General features: G+C 34.6%; 1 protein-coding gene across 1 annotated transcript; it reads left to right on the top strand.

The window, feature by feature from the left end:
- The first annotated feature begins 4,803 nt into the window (after positions 1 to 4,803).
- Positions 4,804 to 11,724, top strand: LOC143548472 (uncharacterized). The gene is made up of 8 exons (XM_077039632.1): positions 4,804 to 4,909; positions 4,987 to 5,382; positions 5,489 to 5,989; positions 6,583 to 6,697; positions 7,038 to 7,203; positions 9,728 to 9,799; positions 10,382 to 10,819; positions 11,074 to 11,724. Exons 1-8 carry the CDS (start codon positions 4,876 to 4,878, stop codon positions 11,689 to 11,691), a joined length of 2,340 nt encoding a protein of 779 aa, XP_076895747.1. The 5' UTR covers positions 4,804 to 4,875; the 3' UTR covers positions 11,692 to 11,724.
- Positions 11,725 to 18,283: the final 6,559 nt, after the last annotated feature.

Raw genomic sequence — 18,283 nt, 5'->3', positions numbered from 1 at the left:
AGTAAATGTTGAACCTCGACACTCTCTAATTGAACCAATACATGCCTGCTCCCTCTCTCTTTTCTTTTTCCTCCTTGCGGCAGTAGTCTCCCTGAGCTTTCTAGCTTTTTCGAAACTCTAACACTGCATTCTCAGGTTTAAAAGACATTATATACTTAAAAGACATTCTCGATTAAAAAAAAAAGAAAAACAAAGTGTTAATTATATTCTTGAGTTTGATAGGAAGGAAAAGATATGAAAAAAATTGTAACTTTACAATTATGTCTTTATTCTTGAGTTAGATATGATAGAAAAGATGCGTAAATTAGTAATATATAAACTTTTCCTTCACAATCAGGCCATATTAGGCTGGAAAGTTTTGGAAGAAAAAACACCTAACTTTTTTTCCGTTCTCTTTCTTTTCTTTTATAATAAAAAAAAACTCAACGAAACAAGAAATTTTTTTTTTATCTTTTTTTTTCCAAACACTTAAATAAAAAACTCAAGAATACAGTGTAATAATAGCCTTTTGGGGCTGGGGTTTCATGTGCCGACTCCCCCTAAAACAAATCTACCGATCTCTAAATATGTGAACCCCTCTTTTTCTTTCTTGTGGACCAATCAGTGTTTTTTCGTTAAACTTCTCTCCGTCCCACTAAGTAAGTCTTGAAACCTCCATTTAATTAGAATTTATTTTAGTTTCTTTAATTTGATATTGAACAATATCCACTCGTATTCAGATTCCAACCTTTTTCCATATTATCTTTGAATAATGCGTTAAAGTCCACCAACTAATTGCATTCAGAAGTCATTGATCTTTCTTTTTTCTTTAACTACCAACTAAGTAACGCCGGACACTCCGTATGCGGCCCCCACTGGCTAAAGGTAGCTTGAGCCAGCCACCAGTCCCCCACGCCCGCCAAACGGGCACGACAGCGAGGAGCCGGTAAAACCAGGTGAGATCGGGACTCAAACCCTGACAAGTCAGGGTCATCCCTAATATCTCCCATATAAATTGATGATAGTAAGGTTTGAACCCCCTACCTCTCACTAGTAAAGTGAGTGCTCTACTATTAAGCCACATCTAATTTATAGTCATTGATCTTTCTAACTACAGAAAGAAACTATAGTTTAATAACATTAATACAGTTAATAAATAATAAAATGTAAATAAATTAAGTCAATTAGAGTAGAGGTGGGCAAATAAACCGGTTAACCGAACCGACCGGAAAACCGAACCGAAACCGAACCGGTTTGAAACCGATTATGTAGAAACCGGTTTGAAACCGATTGAAACTGTAGGTTCGGAACCGGTTTGTAGTTTTCTCGACCAAAACCGGTAAACCGAACCGAAACCGGCCAAAACCGGTCAAAACCCGAACCGAAACTGATCAAAACCTGAACCGAAACCGATCGTACCATGGTAAGAAACCGGTTTTAACCCGAACCGAAACCGATCATAAACCGGTTTTGACTTTTGTTGACCAAACCGAACCGGTTTTAACCCAACCGGTTTTGAGATTTAAACCGGCTTGTGCACCTCTAAATTAGAGACTTGGTCTAATTTTGATTATTTGAGCTCGTTTACACTTAAAACATTTAACTTTAAATACGAACCAGAAACGAGTAGAATTTAATAAAAACTAGCTCAAACTTAATTTAAAGTGTAGGAGACACTTATTTTATTTATATATAATTTAGAGCACAACATAGTCGTCAGAGACGGTGTTCGCTAAACAATCAAACTCACCATCGGAATTATTTGGTAAAGCGAGAGGTGGAGATGGGGAAAACGGGTTGTCTGAAAAGGACGTGACGAGTTTACCTTTGCCGGATAAACGTAACAGACCGCGACCACCCACCGATACCGGTTCAAACCTGATTTTTGACTGCCACAACTAATCCAGATCTGCAGTACTCGTTCCTTCTTCATCACACAATTAATTATTATTTTATTATTATTATCTTCAATTATTCATCCAGATTGATTCAATTTTATCCCTAATTATTGCTTAATTTAACCCTTCTTGCATTTCTCCCAATTTCTCATTTTTCTTGTGGTTTCTATCAATAGATGTAATTATTGTTGTCGTCGTTGTTGTTGCCTAGTTTTTAGATTAAAATATAGCAGATTGTTATTATTATAGGTTTTTGTTTCCTGAGTTTTGAAAAAGAAGAAGAAGATAATAGGGTTTCAAAGTGTAAAATTTTTATTATAATCAATCAGGGGTAATGACATAATTGCACCATTTTGGTTAACGTCATTACTTGACGGTGGACCAAAAGTGAAAAAAAGGACCATCACAAGGCTAATATCTACGAAAATGTCACCACAAGATTGAAAATTGTGTTTTGGGTTTCATCACATGAACCATAATTGCAATAACTCTTCTTGCTAATAGAACATCAACATGGCCAACAAGCAATGGATTAACATAATAGCAAGTGGATATTTCTTATAAAATAACGCAATATGTCTTAATAATTTCCACTTGTTTAGAGCATTCTCAATCCGTTCCCTAAAATTATGTGAGGTAAATTTGCAAATTATATGGTATGGTTATGAGTGGTTGTGAGTAGAGGAAAGAGAAAATTTATATGAGAAAGTTAAATTTGAGGTTTTACTGTAGATACTGTATACTTTTTTAATATTTTCATAAAGTAGTTGTGGGTGAAAGAGAGAGAAAATATGATGATAAAGGTATAAAGAATATTATTTAATTAAACATGAGAGAGAAAATACAGTGTTGTTTAGTGTAATTATATGATATATATGGATATAGGGTAGGGAACGGGCTGGGAATGCTCTTATGCGCACATATTTATTTCAACAGAACATAGCAAATTGGATACTGGCCGATTGAATTTTAATAATCCTATCATTTGGTAGTTGATCAATCATAATCTCATATCAAAAAATTGTTGTCACCGATCCTATATATCTTTCATACTAATTTTTTTCATTGGACCTCCGTTTAAGGAAAACTTAACTCCGTTAATTTTATTGTCGTATTTGAAACTGATTTTGTAAGGCTTTTGATCGGAAGGAGCATAAGAATCGGTTTATGTAAAACTTACCTCGAAACGGTGTTCCATACGAATTGATTTTGTTAATTGAATGTTTAAACACCCGAATTGAAGCATCGTTTCGTCGTTTGCAGCACCATTTTAAGGTAACTTTTACATCAATCGACTCGTATCCACATTCTGATCAAAAGCCCTAAAAGATAATTTTGAAATTTGGTAAACACTTAACGGAGTTAAGTTTTTTTAACAGAGCTCCAACGAAAACAATTAGTTTGAAAGGTAGGGGTGTGCGTGCGTGGTGCGGGTTTGGGCTAAAACCAAAACTTTGGTTTTTGGATTTTTGAAACCGCTCGGTTTTGGTTTTCATTTTGGTTTTGGTTCGGTTGTAGTTTTTTTTTTTATTTTTGCCATTTGAGCTTGAGAATTTTAGGCGAAAGAAAGTTTGCCGAAAATGTTAAATAATAATTTTGTATTTAGGTATAAATAATTTTGTTAATTGTTAACTAATAGACTATTATATATTTGGCTAAAAGTATATAAGTTACATATTTATTAAATTCTAGAAATTTGGTTCGGATTTTACAAAAACATAATACCAAACAATCGGTTTTTGTTTCGGTTTGAATTTTTCGGTTTCGGGTAAGTTTTTTCGGTTTTTTGCACACCCCTAGATAACGGTGGAACCAGTAATAGCTATTTTATAAAGTGAGATTATTATTAGCTAACTGCAAAACAATTAAATTATCAAAATCCAATTTCTTGATGATGCAAGGAACCCGAACGTGGCCTGTATGAGTATAATCAATAGCAACTAGCAACTGTTGACCATATATAAAATGAAAAGTCATGGACTAGTTGTTAATGATTAAACGAAGAAAAGTGGTAAACTATATATAAAATGATAATATATAGAAAACGAAACTGAATATGAGTTTACAGAATGTAAGTTTACATACGAAACCAATCAAAACTAAGTCGTTTTGATTAGTCTACCAAAAAATTGATTTCATTCTTATTTCCTATTTTGTCTTGGTTAGTTTTGAACTTTTGATGTTTATCTATTTACCTTAGATATCTCCAATTTATCTGGAAGGAACTTCTAAGTTCTAACAAAACACAGCTCATGAAATTCTTCTTTCATCTCAAATATATTGATCAGTAGTGTCCTACATTTTAATCTTGAAAACAAAGAAGCGCAATCACGTTACGCATATATATGGTTCCAAAACGTGTTGTTTTGGACACACAAACCGCCCCACGCCAAACCGTCCCAGGCCCCTCACGTGAGAGATAAATCAGCCTCACTCAGCAGTAAGGCGATTGGCGCTTAGGATCGGTTTCTAACCCACAATCTCTAGGTTATTGTTCCAAGTCTTACGCCCCCTTAACCAACTGAGCTACACGGTGGGGGCACGTTACGCATATATAAAACTTAAGCATTGCTCATTTTACCAACCAAAAATTCAGTTCTCTAAATAATATTTTCCATGTGGTAGCTCTCAAACAATAAATTACATATTGTGGTGTAAACTATATATTTGAAATGAAATAGAAACTTTTAACTGATTTTCTCATCCTCAATCGATTTCGAAAGTCTCGGGTCATAATTTTTATATATGTGTCGTTTTATGTTTTCTATTGGTATTCAAAGAAAAGAAGTGAAGTGTAATTCTGACCAAAACATCAAAGGATTGTTACTGGTAAATTAAGGAAGATATTATTAGTCAGTCTATGGGGCCTGGACGAGGAAAATTTTGGGTAAATTAAGGAAGATATTATTATTAATGCATCAACATGGAGCATAAATACTCCTCAAACATCAAACACTCCATCGTCAATCATCCAGTCTCTTATTAACCTTCCACTATAATGGCCTCAAGCAGCCACTACTCCATTAACGAAGGTACAAAACCCGCTATTCTTTCTTTTGAAATAAGTTGATCCCACCATTTTTCAGTTTCATGTTTTTATAATCTTCAGGGTCACAACAGTATCCGTACCCTTCTCACGTGAATGTGGCTAACTTTGTGTCTATCAAGCTGTCTGGCGAGAGTAATTATGCAACATGGCGGGCACAGATGCTGTGCCTCTTGGATAGCCATGATATGCTCGGTTTTATCGATGGGACATTGGAGGAGCCCAGGGAGGCTCATAGTTCTAAAGCAACGATAGACATCATTGCTTTTCTGTCCATGTATAGGGAATGGAGAAGGTTGGACACCCTAGTGAAAGGATGGATCTTTGGCTCATTGAGTGAAGATGTGTTGAGAGCTGTTGCTGATCTCAACATGGCACGTCACGTTTGGAATAAGCTAGAGGGAGCATACGACGAGAAAATCTACCTTCGAGGTGTTACAAGAGAAGCCATAGAAAAGGGTATGGCCCCAATAAAGCGTTCGTGCTTTGAGATCTCTTGCTCTCTCTTTTATTATTTTTTAGTTCCAAAGATCGTGACTGTCGTAAACTTTTCATCTTGCAGCAGAAGTGGACCACTACATCCCACTATGTAGAGCTATACAAATGGGAGACTGGGAGAAAGCTAAAGAATTTTTGGACGAAGACAAGCGTGCATTGACTGTTAAAATCAACATTAACGGTTATAGAACGCTTCATGTTGCTATTGGTAATCCTGGAAATATTTGGCTTCTTGAGAATCTCCTAGAGCTGATAGATCCAGATTTACTTCCAACTCAGGTTTGTAATCTGCAGCGAAATGCGTTGCATTTAGCTGCCATTCTTGACAACATCGACGCAGCAAGGACCTTGGTAGAGAAAAACCCACATTTGTTATTTTGTGAGGACTATCAGCAACACTTGCCCGTCCAAAACGCTGTTAATAATTCTCATAGAAAGACTTTTCTTTATCTGCTGCAAATGAGCAAGCAACATATAAGCCTCAGCCAAAAGGAAGGATACCACAACCCCTTTGAGGGTAGAGGGGGTGTTCTTCTTCTCTACCAAACACTCATTGCAGGATTTTTGGGTGAGCTTTACTATTCCTATTACAGAATCCAACACTTAACTATAAAGCTATATGAAAAAAAAATTTAGTTGTCTTGGTTTTTATTAATCCCAACTATCATCTTTTATTAAAAATCGTTTTTCCAACAATTTGCAATTAATGACGTTAGCATTTTATTAGTCGCGGACCGCTGGGAACAAATATGATAAAAGATGGGATCGCTATCAGCAAATTTGTTAGTTAGGACTAGCAGTGACCAAAATATAATAGTTATGATTAATAAAAACCAATAAACTCTTTTATTATTATTATTATTATTATGAGTTACTCAAGGAGTACCCTGAACTAGCCCCTAAACTAGCTTCAAGAAAGGAACATGGTGTTCCGTCTTCATTATTGGTTATTTCAATTGCGTCGGTTGCGTATCCGAGTGGCCAACGGTACAACTTCTACCAAAGATTTGTTTACTCTCGTACGTCTATTCCTTCGGTTTCTTAAAATTCATTACATGTTGATTTATAGATGTGTCATGGCAATTTTTTTTTCCTTTACTTTTGTCATCAAAATCTTCAATCACGCTATACCTTTAACTAAATTTATTTTTCATTTTTAAGATGTGCCCACAAAGGATTATGGCTTAGGCGTCACATATGCGATTCCAGATATTGAGAACCAAGAGACATTTTTGTGCCAATCCTCTAACCAGCATGAAGAGCTACATTTACATTGGTATGTGATTCAAAAAGTTTTATTGTCCTGGTCTCTTCCAAAGACAATATGTTCTCACTTGTGTTTTGTAAGTCCAAGGCGGCTAATGTTCATTTTGATCAATTCATTTTCAATTATGTAAATTAAATTGGTGTTTTGTTTTTATTAATTTCAATTATCATCTTTTGGTCGTTGCTAGCCCAATTAACGAATTGGCTGCCGATAGTCTCAACTTTTTACGTATTTGCTCTCAATGGTGCACGACTAACATAATCCTAACACCACTACTTGCAAGTCGCCGGAAAAACGTTTTCGGCCAGAAAACTCAAAATTTTTGTCCCAAACATCTTTGTAACCTTAGTCGGACCTTTAGGAACCCTGTTCTAGCAAAAGCACCAAGTATTGAGGTCGCTGGAACCCTAGAACCATTGTCGGAATCGATTGGTGCTGCTCAGATGGTGGTGGTGGTGTTCAGGTTGAATTTACCGGCAAAAAATGTGACTTTTCTGGCAAAAGCTGTTTTTCCAGTGACCTATAAGTAGCGGCGTTAAGATTCTGTTAGTTGCGAAGCATTGGGAACAAATACCATAAAAGTTAGCGTCGTCGGTAGCCAATTCCTTAATTGGAATAGACAACGACTAAAAGATGATAGCTAAGATTAATAAAAAAACTAATGCAACAAGTAAATTTAGTACATAATTAAATTTAGTACGATTCTGGAATGTCCATACAAATCCGGGCAGTCAGGCTTGTTTCAAATCATTAAACGTTAAGTTTTGAAGCGGGCAACCACATATGCATATCCAACTGGTCACCAATTAGGAAAAACTTTGCTTCCAACTAGTTTGTTAGTTTTCCGCCAAGTTTTGTCTTGTTTTTGCATAAGAATATTATATTAGTATAATAAAATTTATTCATATTTTGTTTTTCACTAATAACTTTTAACATAAATAGCTTTAAATATCTAGTTGTCAACAGAGTCCACTCAGTGAATGTCGAGGCTTAACTTAAAAAAGGATTTTATGACATTTTTATGACAATTGTTAAAGTTTGCTTGTTACAAAATTGTTAAAATTTGCTTATTACAAGTTTTGAACATTTACTTGTTACAAAATTGTTAAAATTTCTTTGTTACAAATTTTGAACTCATGACCTACACTTTAGTAACAATCAAGTCTACCACCATGTGAATACATTACTTTGAATTTACTTTATCCATTATAATATATCGATATATAATGTTTTTTTTACTTGGGGGCCCTAATTAAATGTGGGCCTAAATCCATAACTTATTTTCGATGACCCACAGGCCGGCCTTTGTTATCAAGGGGGAGGGGGGGGGGGTGATTTCAAAATTTCTAGGTGACCCGATGGGACATCGGCACATGGTTGTTTCTGGTTGGTTTATATCTAGTTGTTTCACGATTTGAAATCAAACGGGCCACCGGGAATTCTGTGAACATTTTGGAACCCTGCCTTAATTGGAATATGTTTTTTGTCATAATTTTGGAACCTTTTAATTAAAAAATTTGGTATATGTTCACAGTCCGGTTTTTAGGTCAAACCGTAAGCCAACAATTTGTAATAGTTTTTAATTGTTGAAAATCAAAACCAAACTACTGAAATTTAAAATTGAACCAAACATGACCACTACTAAAGGTTTGCTCCGATTTGGTTAAAAAACAATTCAAATGAGTACTCAGTTTTTGCTACCGCAAAATTACCTTTATGTTCTGGGATTGAAAGGATAATCAACACAAATATGGCAACTACTTAATAGAATTATGGCTACAATGTAAACCTGAAGATGAATAATTAGCTAAGCCCGTGACCTTAAATTTGGTACATTACATATCATGGGTTAGATTATTCTAAAAAGAACAAAAATAAAAAGGAAGGGAAGAATTTGTAGCAAAAAAAAAAAATAATAATAATAAAAAAAACCCTAAAAAATAATGAAAAATTAATAAAAAAATCATAACTCAAATTTTAATAAAAAACCAAAATTGTAAAAACACAAAAAATATTTCCACCATCTTTCTCGTTCAAAAAAAAAAGCCCCTTGAAAATCAATATATACTACCGAATGGTACATTGATTGATTTAACACTATTATTATAATTTTCATGACTTCCATTTTGTCACTCAAATTTCATTATAAACATAAGATTTATGCAAAATCATCCGCTTATACTACGTAAAAATTCAAAGTTGCTCAAATATACAAGCATCTATTTATATTTGTAAGTTTCTATAATTTCCGTCTGTATGATATACAGGTCCCTAACCTCGTATTAGATATACCTAAAATACAATTGGACAAATTCTTTTTCAATATAAGTGAAATTGGCTATTATAAGTATAAATTAATCCAATTCTAATTTTATTTTAATCTTTGTTTTTGTTATTATTTCGCTACCTATGTCTTTCATTAAGGTTTACCATTTATGTGGCTAATATTATCATTCCTCCTGTTACAATCCTATTAAATATCGTGTTTTGTTATTAGTTAAAATTGATGGTATGGTTAGATTAATAATTAATTTAAACAAAATTTATTATCAAAGCTCAAACCAAGAATCCAAACCGGAATCAGACTGTTCATAACAGTTCGGTTTCATTTTTCAACGATACAATTTTGGTTTTGATGACAAAAAATCATTACTAACTGTTGGTCTCACATGTTTAACTTAAAAACAGTCAAAATTGGCTGTCAACACTCCTACGCGGCGTATTAATATTTTTTTTAATTGAAAAAACTATAGTAATACCATATTATTTTAATTGTTTGTGTTTATGGTGCAATTGTTTTACAAAAAAAGTATGAAAATGTTCTAGCCATTTAAATATGGTGGTGGTTTTTTTTCTTTTTTTAAAGAGGGGAGGGGGGGAGGGGGTTAAATTTGAAATTATAAATAATATATATTTAAAAATTTGTGGACAAACTTGTAAGTATTCTTTAATTTAACAAAACTTAAAGTTTAGGGTTAAAAAGTATAAATATTTTATAGAACTGAAAAATCACATGAGTGATTGAATTGTGTTTAAAAGACAAGTTGGTCTATTTTAACATATGTAATTTATGCATTAATATTTGTAAAACTGTTAAAATCAAGTATCTTAGTTTACCATTGTTATTTATGTTATGTTATAGTATAGTGTTTGTGTGTGTATTTAATTATGTTACTATCGGTGGGGTCTGGTTTTCAGCATAAACCGTAAAACAAACCGTTTAATACGGTTTGAAACTTTTGAAACCGACTAACCGAAAGTAAATAAAAGAAACTGACGGCGAAATCAAATCGACAACCGGTTTGGGTGGTTTCACGTTTTTAAGCCAAACTGTGAACACCCGTAATTGCTTATACCGTTGATGATTTATTAACATATAACTTTTGTGAAGTTATATATCCTGATATTGGGTGAACTTCTTTTGTAGTCATCAAGAGGATGCTAAATTCTGGGAAGCTGCACTACTACGCGGTAAGGAAAGTTTTCTGTTGGTTAATACTTAATTTTTTCTCAAAGTTTTCTGTTTTTATAAAACCCCATATAATTAAGGATTAAAAACTAAATACAATAGTTGCATCAAATACAATAACTGTATGAAAGACAACTATATACTATTTTGGTAATATTTTGATCTACAATAAGCAATAAATCATGTTACTTCCAATAATTGATGGGTACTTAAATTGTTCGCAGTACCACGTACATATCAAACGCCTCCACGATGACAAAGTGAAACACAATTATGCTCTTACGATTCTCAAGTTTATATGCGAAGAAGTTAGTAAATTGGAGTCTGGTCATCGTGAACATTATCATATGGGATTTATTACCGCAGTGAAAAATAATTCGCATGAGGTAATACGGCAGATCATGAAAACGTTTCCACACTCAATTTGGAACGTCGACTTGTTCGGTTACAGACTTAGTCAACTTTCAATAATGCACCGTTGTGAAAATGTTTACAACGTTTTGGTACATGAGGTGACTCAAGACAAGTATTTGCTTACTCTAACCAAGGACAGGCATAATAATAATCTTTTGCATTTGGCTGGACAATTGGCACCTGTAGACAAACTCAGTGTTGTTACTGGTTTTGCACTACAAATGCAAAGGGAGTTACAATGGTTTCAGGTGAATATCTTATGTATGCTCTACATTCAAATCTCCATCCTAATAAATTAAAATAATTTGTAACACGTGCCATTTATTTAGCTTACAAATGTCTATAGTAACTGATAAAGGATTATATCGTTTTTATAAGAAACACTTACATATTTGTGAATCATATCGTTTTTATTATCCAACCCGTATAATATATGGGTCTATTACATATGAAAAATATATACAAAGTTTGAACGTACTTTCTTTTAACAATTGGCTTACAGGAAGTGAGAAAACTTATACGACCAAAGGATCAAGTAGCTATTAACAATAGTCAAGAAACCCCAATTATGGTGTTTAGAAGGGAACACCATGATTTAAGACAAAAAGGTGAAGAATGGATGAAGAAGACAGCTGATTCGTACACAATCACAGCAGCACTTATTATCACAATAGCTTTTGCAGCAGCTATTACTGTACCCGGGGGAAACAATCAGGACACTGGGAAAGCAATTTATGAAACTAGAATTGACTTCATAATATTTGTTGTCTCGGATGAGATCTCACTGTTCACATCCACCACCTCCTTGCTTTTGTTTCTATCCATTCTCACAGCACGTTATGCAGAAGAGGACTTTCTTTACAAGTTACTGAACATGTTGATTTTTGGACTTATGATGTTATTCATCTCGGTGACAAGCATGCTGATAGCCTTCAGTGTGACATTATATATTATGTTTGAGCAACAAAAGTCATGGATGATGTTCCCAATTGCTGCATTAACATGTCTACCAATTGCTTCTTTTGTGACATTGCAGTTACCGTTGCTTGTTGATCTCATCTCTTCAACATATGCTCCTGGGATCTTTGGTAAACGAAGTGAGCTTAGGATAACATCATAATAGATAATGAATTGTTGCATTTTGGTGGTGTAATTTTATAAGATCAGCAAAAAGATATGATTGTTAGATTTCTGCTAATAAACTTAAGCTTTTTGTACTTTAGTGCGACCTATCTTGCATGATTATGTTAATTGTTCATGTCGAACGTCACAAAAACACAATTTTTCGCAACCACCACCTTAACTTGGTCGACCTTATACTAGCATCCTTGACCTGGCGGATGCAGCTTGTGTGGACGTGCTAAGACTACAGTGAACGGATTTTAAGGCATTTTTTTATGTTCTAGCACTAAGTTGAAGACAATGGCCACCGTCCGTCCCAGCGGAAGCAGTGGAGGCCCGAAGGGTACTTATATTTTTTGCTCGTCGGACTGTCTGAGGCTCAGAGCAATTTCTTGAGCAGCGGCAGTTTTCTGGAGAAAGATAACTTAATTGATGTATTGGGCCTTCTAAAAGCAAATATCAAAGCCCAATACAATATATAAAAAGTAAGTAATTGTATTTTTTTCAAGTGAAAGAAAGTCTGCAAAGTACAAAGGATTTGTGCTCTTTAGTTTTGTTTATTTTTTATTTGATTGTTTAATCTTTTAATTTGTATATAATTAATTTTATTTATTTATTTTTGTATACATGTTCTAAGAAAAAAGTCAATAACAATATGTTATTCATTAGACTGTTTAAATAATAATAATAATAATAATAATAATAATAATAATAATTTAAGTATTATATAAAAAGTCTTATTCTTATTTAGTGGGGTGGTAAAGTGGTTAAAGTATGAAATAGAAAGTTATGAATTCAGACTCTGTAGAGTGTAAAAATTTAGTTATGAACGCAAAATTAAATTTCTGTTGAGATCCCAATAATAAGACGTTGCAAATTAGACCTTTTTTTTTCATTTAAAATTACAAATAAAACCCTATAGTTTGTTAAATTTTAATCAACCTTAAAATTAAGCATTTCATATATGCATTAACCATAATTAATTAAGTTGACTAGATAAGTAGCGTGTTTCGTTGCTCAGTTAACCAACTGAGTTATAAGTGTTTTTTGTTGTTTTGTTTTTTGTTTTTAATTTTTTTTGGTTTTACGAATGCTAGCTTTTTGTAACTTTTGTGTATTATTATGTTTAATAAACTATTTCTTGTTAAAATGTAGCATAAATTCAATAAATGTCATGCAGTTTTTTTCGTTAAGAAAATAAGTATTTTAAGCATCCATTTAACCCGATTTGTTTTGACCCGACCTATTTTGACCCTACAAATTGTGCCCCTGCCACAAAAATTTCTGAATCCATCACTATCTAAAAGGTATAATTAGATAGCATAAAAGTATAATAAATTTAAAAATATTAGCCATTTCATTCAACTTTGATAAATTTAAATTTAGGAAAAGAAAGACTATTCAAACTTTGACATTTGAAGAAAAAAGTGGCATGATAAGAATATAATAAATAAATTACAGAGGATAATTATATTCTGGCTTTAGTAAAAAAAAATTCCAGAGACCACAGACATGGTAACCGGGCAGTAGATTAGGGTAGGGATGTTCAAAACGGTTTGGGACTAGGAACCGGAACCGGTTCCTAACCGGTTCAACCGGTTCCTATATTCAAAACCCCCTTTTAAACCGGTTCCAGGCTCGAACCGGTTAGGGAACCGAACCGGTTCTCCCACCCTCGGACCCCTAACCTATCTAACCGGTTCTTACCGGTTCCTAAACCGGTTCCTACACTGTAACCGGTTCCAACCGGTTGCAGTGTAAAATTTTTTTTTTTTCGTTTTTCGTTTGCGATTTGGATTCTAAACTACGATTCGTATTTGTATAGCATGAAAAATAAACAAAACAATTAACATAAAATTCATTTTATTTACTTTAAGAAGTTCAAAAAAAAAAGGTTACATGTTTTAAAATCTTCAAAAACAAACTAACAAAACATTAAACTTATAAATATAAAGTTGTGACATATTATTTCTAGAAAAGCCTTCTTGTTCGTCGTAATTATTGAGCGGCGACTTCCTCCTCGGAATTACTTGTAGAAATGCCTTCTTGTTCTTCGTGCACTCGAACATCAAGTGGTGTTTCATCTTCGAGAGTGGTTACGTGTTGAATACGATCGATTGAGTCCAAGTGATCCTTTAAGCAAATGCACATCTCCACCGACTCCGAATTTAGTCTTGTTCTTCTCACCGATATTACCCTGCCACTAAGAGAAAAAGTGGATTCCGAAGCTACCGTAGAAGCTTGGACGGTTAGTAAATCACGGGCCATGGTGGCAAGAATCGGAAACTCGGTTTCCTTTACCTTCCACCAAGCCAAAACATCAAAAGTGCCATATTCCTCTTCGGATAAACCGGTAGAGTAATCATTTGCACTATACCTTCCTAGTTCGCTTGAAGGGGTGTTATCCCTTTGTTTTTTAGCCGTTACGTTGCGAACGGTGTTCATAAGGCTAATCATGGGATCTCGTACTCTAGTAGCACTTGAACTTGATGAAGACCCCCCCGGCATAGGCATGTGTATGTTTGACCCATATTTATTTAAATAAAAGTCATACATAAATTTAAAATTCAAGTTAAAATAATTTTTTGCCTCTGTTGAAAAGTTTGGGTCAATTTCATGCATATCTAAGGCTGAAAAAATTTCGTCTATCACACATTCAACCCCCGTAACATTTAACATTGGGTTTAAAGCGGCGGCGCAAGTAAAAACCGGTGGCAATTCAAGAAAGTGTTTTTTTAATTTAAACTTCATTGGTAATATGATGTTTGAAAACATTGGACTTTTATTTTCAAATTCTTTAAGATTGTTAACCATTAAAAATAACTCCGAAAGAACCAAGGGACTTGTCGGATAATACGTTCCCGATAGTTTCGTAGTTGATGTTTTAAAAACTTCAAGAAAAGTCGATAAGTCATTGATAATTTCCCATTTCTCATTTGAAATGGGGATTGCCAAATCATTCTCGGCAAGACTAGAATGAAACATTTGTAAAGTTTCTCTTTGTTCCAAAGCACTTTGAAATATTATGCAAGTGGAATTCCATCGATGAGGTACATCCCAATTAGCTCCCAAAGCTTTTCTTCCCGTATCTTTACAAAATTTTCTATAATCCATTTGTCTTTTTTTACTTTTCTTAAAAACTTCATGTATCATTAGTCTAAAATCGTTTATAACCGATGTAACCTTATCCGAAGCAAGTCCGTCTTGCACGATTAAATTAATGATATGTGCAACACACCTTGAGTGAAAAAATACACCATTGCAAATCGGCGTATATTTTAATTTTAATTTATCAACCGCCGATGTATTATTCGACGCGTTATCAAATGCCATTGAAAATATTTTATTTTCTAGTTTATAAGTTTTTATAACATAATCTAAAATTTCAAACAAATTATCTCCCGTATGTGGATACTCAAAGAGTTCGAAAGCAATGGTGCGTTTCATCATTTCCCACGATGACGGGTCTACCCAATGAGCGGTGACACAAAGATAAGATTCGGGTAGACCATGTGGAGCCGACCAAACATCACTAGTTAAGTTTATTCCCGTATTTATATTTTCAAAATATGCAATTAGTACCTCTTTGGCCTTCTTCCACAATTTTAAACAATAACGTTTAAGAGTATGACGACTTACGTGAGTGTATTGTGGTTGAAGCGTATCTCGAATCATGGCGGTTAAGCGAGGGTTGTCGAAGTGGCTAAACGACAAAGCTTCTTGAATCACAAACTTCGCCATACGATCTTGAACTCGATCAATTTGGTATGTAAATATTCCGCCTTCACTTTCCATTTGCGTTTGTTGCGAATCGACGTTCTTTTTTAACGCATTGCAATACGGTTTTTCGATGTGTTTCTTCAAATTTGAATTCGAAAGTGGGTTTAAATAAACCTCACAAAACTTGCACCGAGCCTTCAATGAATGGTCACTCAATTCAACCAAATCCCAATTGCACCAAATCTCTTGATTACGATTATGAGGTACAATACGAACGAAACTTGGTTCGGCGTTGGAACCTTGACCAACCGATGATTGTGAGGCAGCCATAACAACAAATATGAATATAGAAGAAGAGAAAACAAGAGATTAGAGAACTCAAAACGTTGTAATAGCGTTTTTCTGTATTTTTTTGCGTTCGGGTTTGCGTTTTGAGTGTTGTGATGAACCCATGACACCAAATACCTATTTATACTAGTAGTGGGGTGCTTGGGGGAGCCAAAAAACGGCTATTTTTGACCCCAACGGTCAAAAAACGGCCAAAAAAACTATTTCCAACGGCTTAATCGATCCAACGGCTAGAACCGGTTCCTAACCGGTTCCTAACCGGTTCCTAACCGGTTCCTAACCGGTTCCTACCCGCCCCCACTCAGAATTGCAAGAACCGGTCACGGATCATCGGGTTGAATCAGATAGGGTCCGGTTCCTACCAAAAACGGGTAGGAACCGGTTCGGTTCCGGTTCGGGTCCACCGGTTCGGTTCCAGGAACCGGTTTTTTTGATCAACTCTAGATTAGGGCATTAGGCTGGGTGATCTTGGGCTAGATTATTTTTTAATATATTTGGTTCGTTTGGAAACGACGTAATGCACAGATTTTTAACATGTGCAAATCCACACAGTTCGTTGTGGATCGAGGAGGTGATGACAAATCATTTTGGATGGATCAAATTCGGGTCTCTACATAAAGATATTGTGTGACAGGAGTCGATCTCTTCACCTGTGTCTTGTATTTTAACTTAATGCTTGCTAGGGGCTGTAATTCTTTTCTTTAGTTGCCTTTTTGGTGACTTTGTTTTAACTTTGGTTCATCTCCAGCTCCAATGTTGAATGAAAGTTAATTGCTGTTAAAAAGAAAAGTTAGTGTACCATAATACCAACACTAACATTTTTGGTCATTTTGCCTAAAACTAGATCATTGTATCAAATCAATGGCTATTTTTCAACCAAGCTAGTTGGTGGTGGTGCAAAAGGGAGTTGGGCAATGAAGAAGAAGGTACCGGTACGGTACCGGGATGGTACCGGTATTGAAGGTAAAAATTCAGAAAATACTGGTATCGTACCGTACCGGTACCAGTACCGGTTCCTTACCGATCCCGAAACTCAAAACCTTTGGTACCGATTCGGTACCGACGGTACCAAATCAGTACCGATTTCGGTACCGGTACCGGTACCAAGTACCAAATGCTCATCCCTATGTTAAATGATCATGTTACATAAACCTATCTTGATATTGATAACAATTCATAAATGATATTAGCAATATTAGGGATTGTTTTCGCAGTTTACTAAACATTAAGAACCAAATTCAAAATTTTGACAAAATCATTGAACCAGGTGTGTAATTTACTGTTATACTAATTAAAGTTATTAGACAATAAACATGGATAGCCCTGCTTGCGGTGCGCACATATGATGTATATATGTGTGAACCCTCGGGTGGACAAAAGTGAAATTGCACTAATTTTGACGTTATTTTACTAATCTCGTGAAAATAACGTTAAAAGTGACGGACGGTTAATCAGGCATCATGTAGTGGCGTTGATATCTGAAAGATAAGGGTACATGCACCGATCAGCCGGTGTCCCGATGATTGAGTGGTATGTGCCTTATGTCTAAGGCTTGATGCAAAACTACTATCGAGCCGGGGGTCTCACCGGAAGCAGCCTCTCTATCCCTATGGGGTAGAGGTAAGGCTGCCTACATCTTACCCTCCTCAGACCCTACCATAGCTTTGCTATTGGTGGGATATACTGAGTACGATGATGATGATGATGAGACAGTAAACACGGAGATGTCGCAACACATGAGTATAAGCCATTAGTTATACACTATACTAGCAAAGAGCCCGCGCGTTGCGGCGGGATCACAACGCAAATTCAATTTTTAGAAGATTAGTTCGTTCAAAATTTGTGATGTAAAAATTTCTAGTCATTATAATTTATCACCAAAAAATAAAAAATAAATTTGTCTAGCACAAATAGGTTCACTCAATTGAATCTGGTTTAGTTAAACACATTTCAAATAATAATAATAATAATAATAATAATAAACCACACAGCATGAAACCACAAATACAAAAAAAATAAATTAAAAATTGGAGTTTAAGACTCTTTTAACAATATCTAGTTAAAACCAATAACTTAAAAGATCAAAAACATACCAATTAACCAATATTCGAACCAATGAACGCCCCATAATATCAAACCATCAAAATTGCATTTCAAGACTATTTTTATATCGTCTACTGAAGATTAGTAACGTAAAGAATCCAGTCTTATCATCAACAATGTGACCAAATATTATTGCCACAAAATAAATCATATTTTGTCACATGTTGGTTTACACTTACACAACTTATGGTGCATTTTATGAACAGCGGAGCTCAAAATAGCATCTAAGACAAAGCAAATCTAATGAATCTATTATGATAATCATGTTTGTCATGAAAGAAACCACATCCGCAAACATAAAAAATGAACCCCGCGGTTTAAACTCAACCTTGAAACCCATCTGATCAAGCAACTTGAAGACGAAATCTCGTTTTGAGTCATACACCTGAGTACCAACACGCCCATTATAAAAAATAACA

Source organism: Bidens hawaiensis, unplaced genomic scaffold (genome assembly GCF_021521415.1).
Source record: "Bidens hawaiensis isolate Kalapana, Puna unplaced genomic scaffold, B.hawaiensis_p1.1 tig00015187_1, whole genome shotgun sequence".
Classification (NCBI taxonomy): domain Eukaryota; kingdom Viridiplantae; phylum Streptophyta; class Magnoliopsida; order Asterales; family Asteraceae; genus Bidens; species Bidens hawaiensis.
This window is presented reverse-complemented; position numbering and strand designations above follow the sequence as displayed.

Excerpts from the sequence above, each read along its gene's own strand:
- LOC143548472 (XM_077039632.1), top strand. The coding sequence starts at position 4,876 with ATGGCCTCAAGCAGCCACTACTCCATTAACGAAG. Across the intron at positions 7,204-9,727 it reads TGGCAAAAGCTGTTTTTCCA|ACAAGTTGGTCTATTTTAAC; the intron begins GTGACCTATAAG and ends TGTGTTTAAAAG. Across the intron at positions 10,820-11,073 it reads GGGAGTTACAATGGTTTCAG|GAAGTGAGAAAACTTATACG; the intron begins GTGAATATCTTA and ends ATTGGCTTACAG.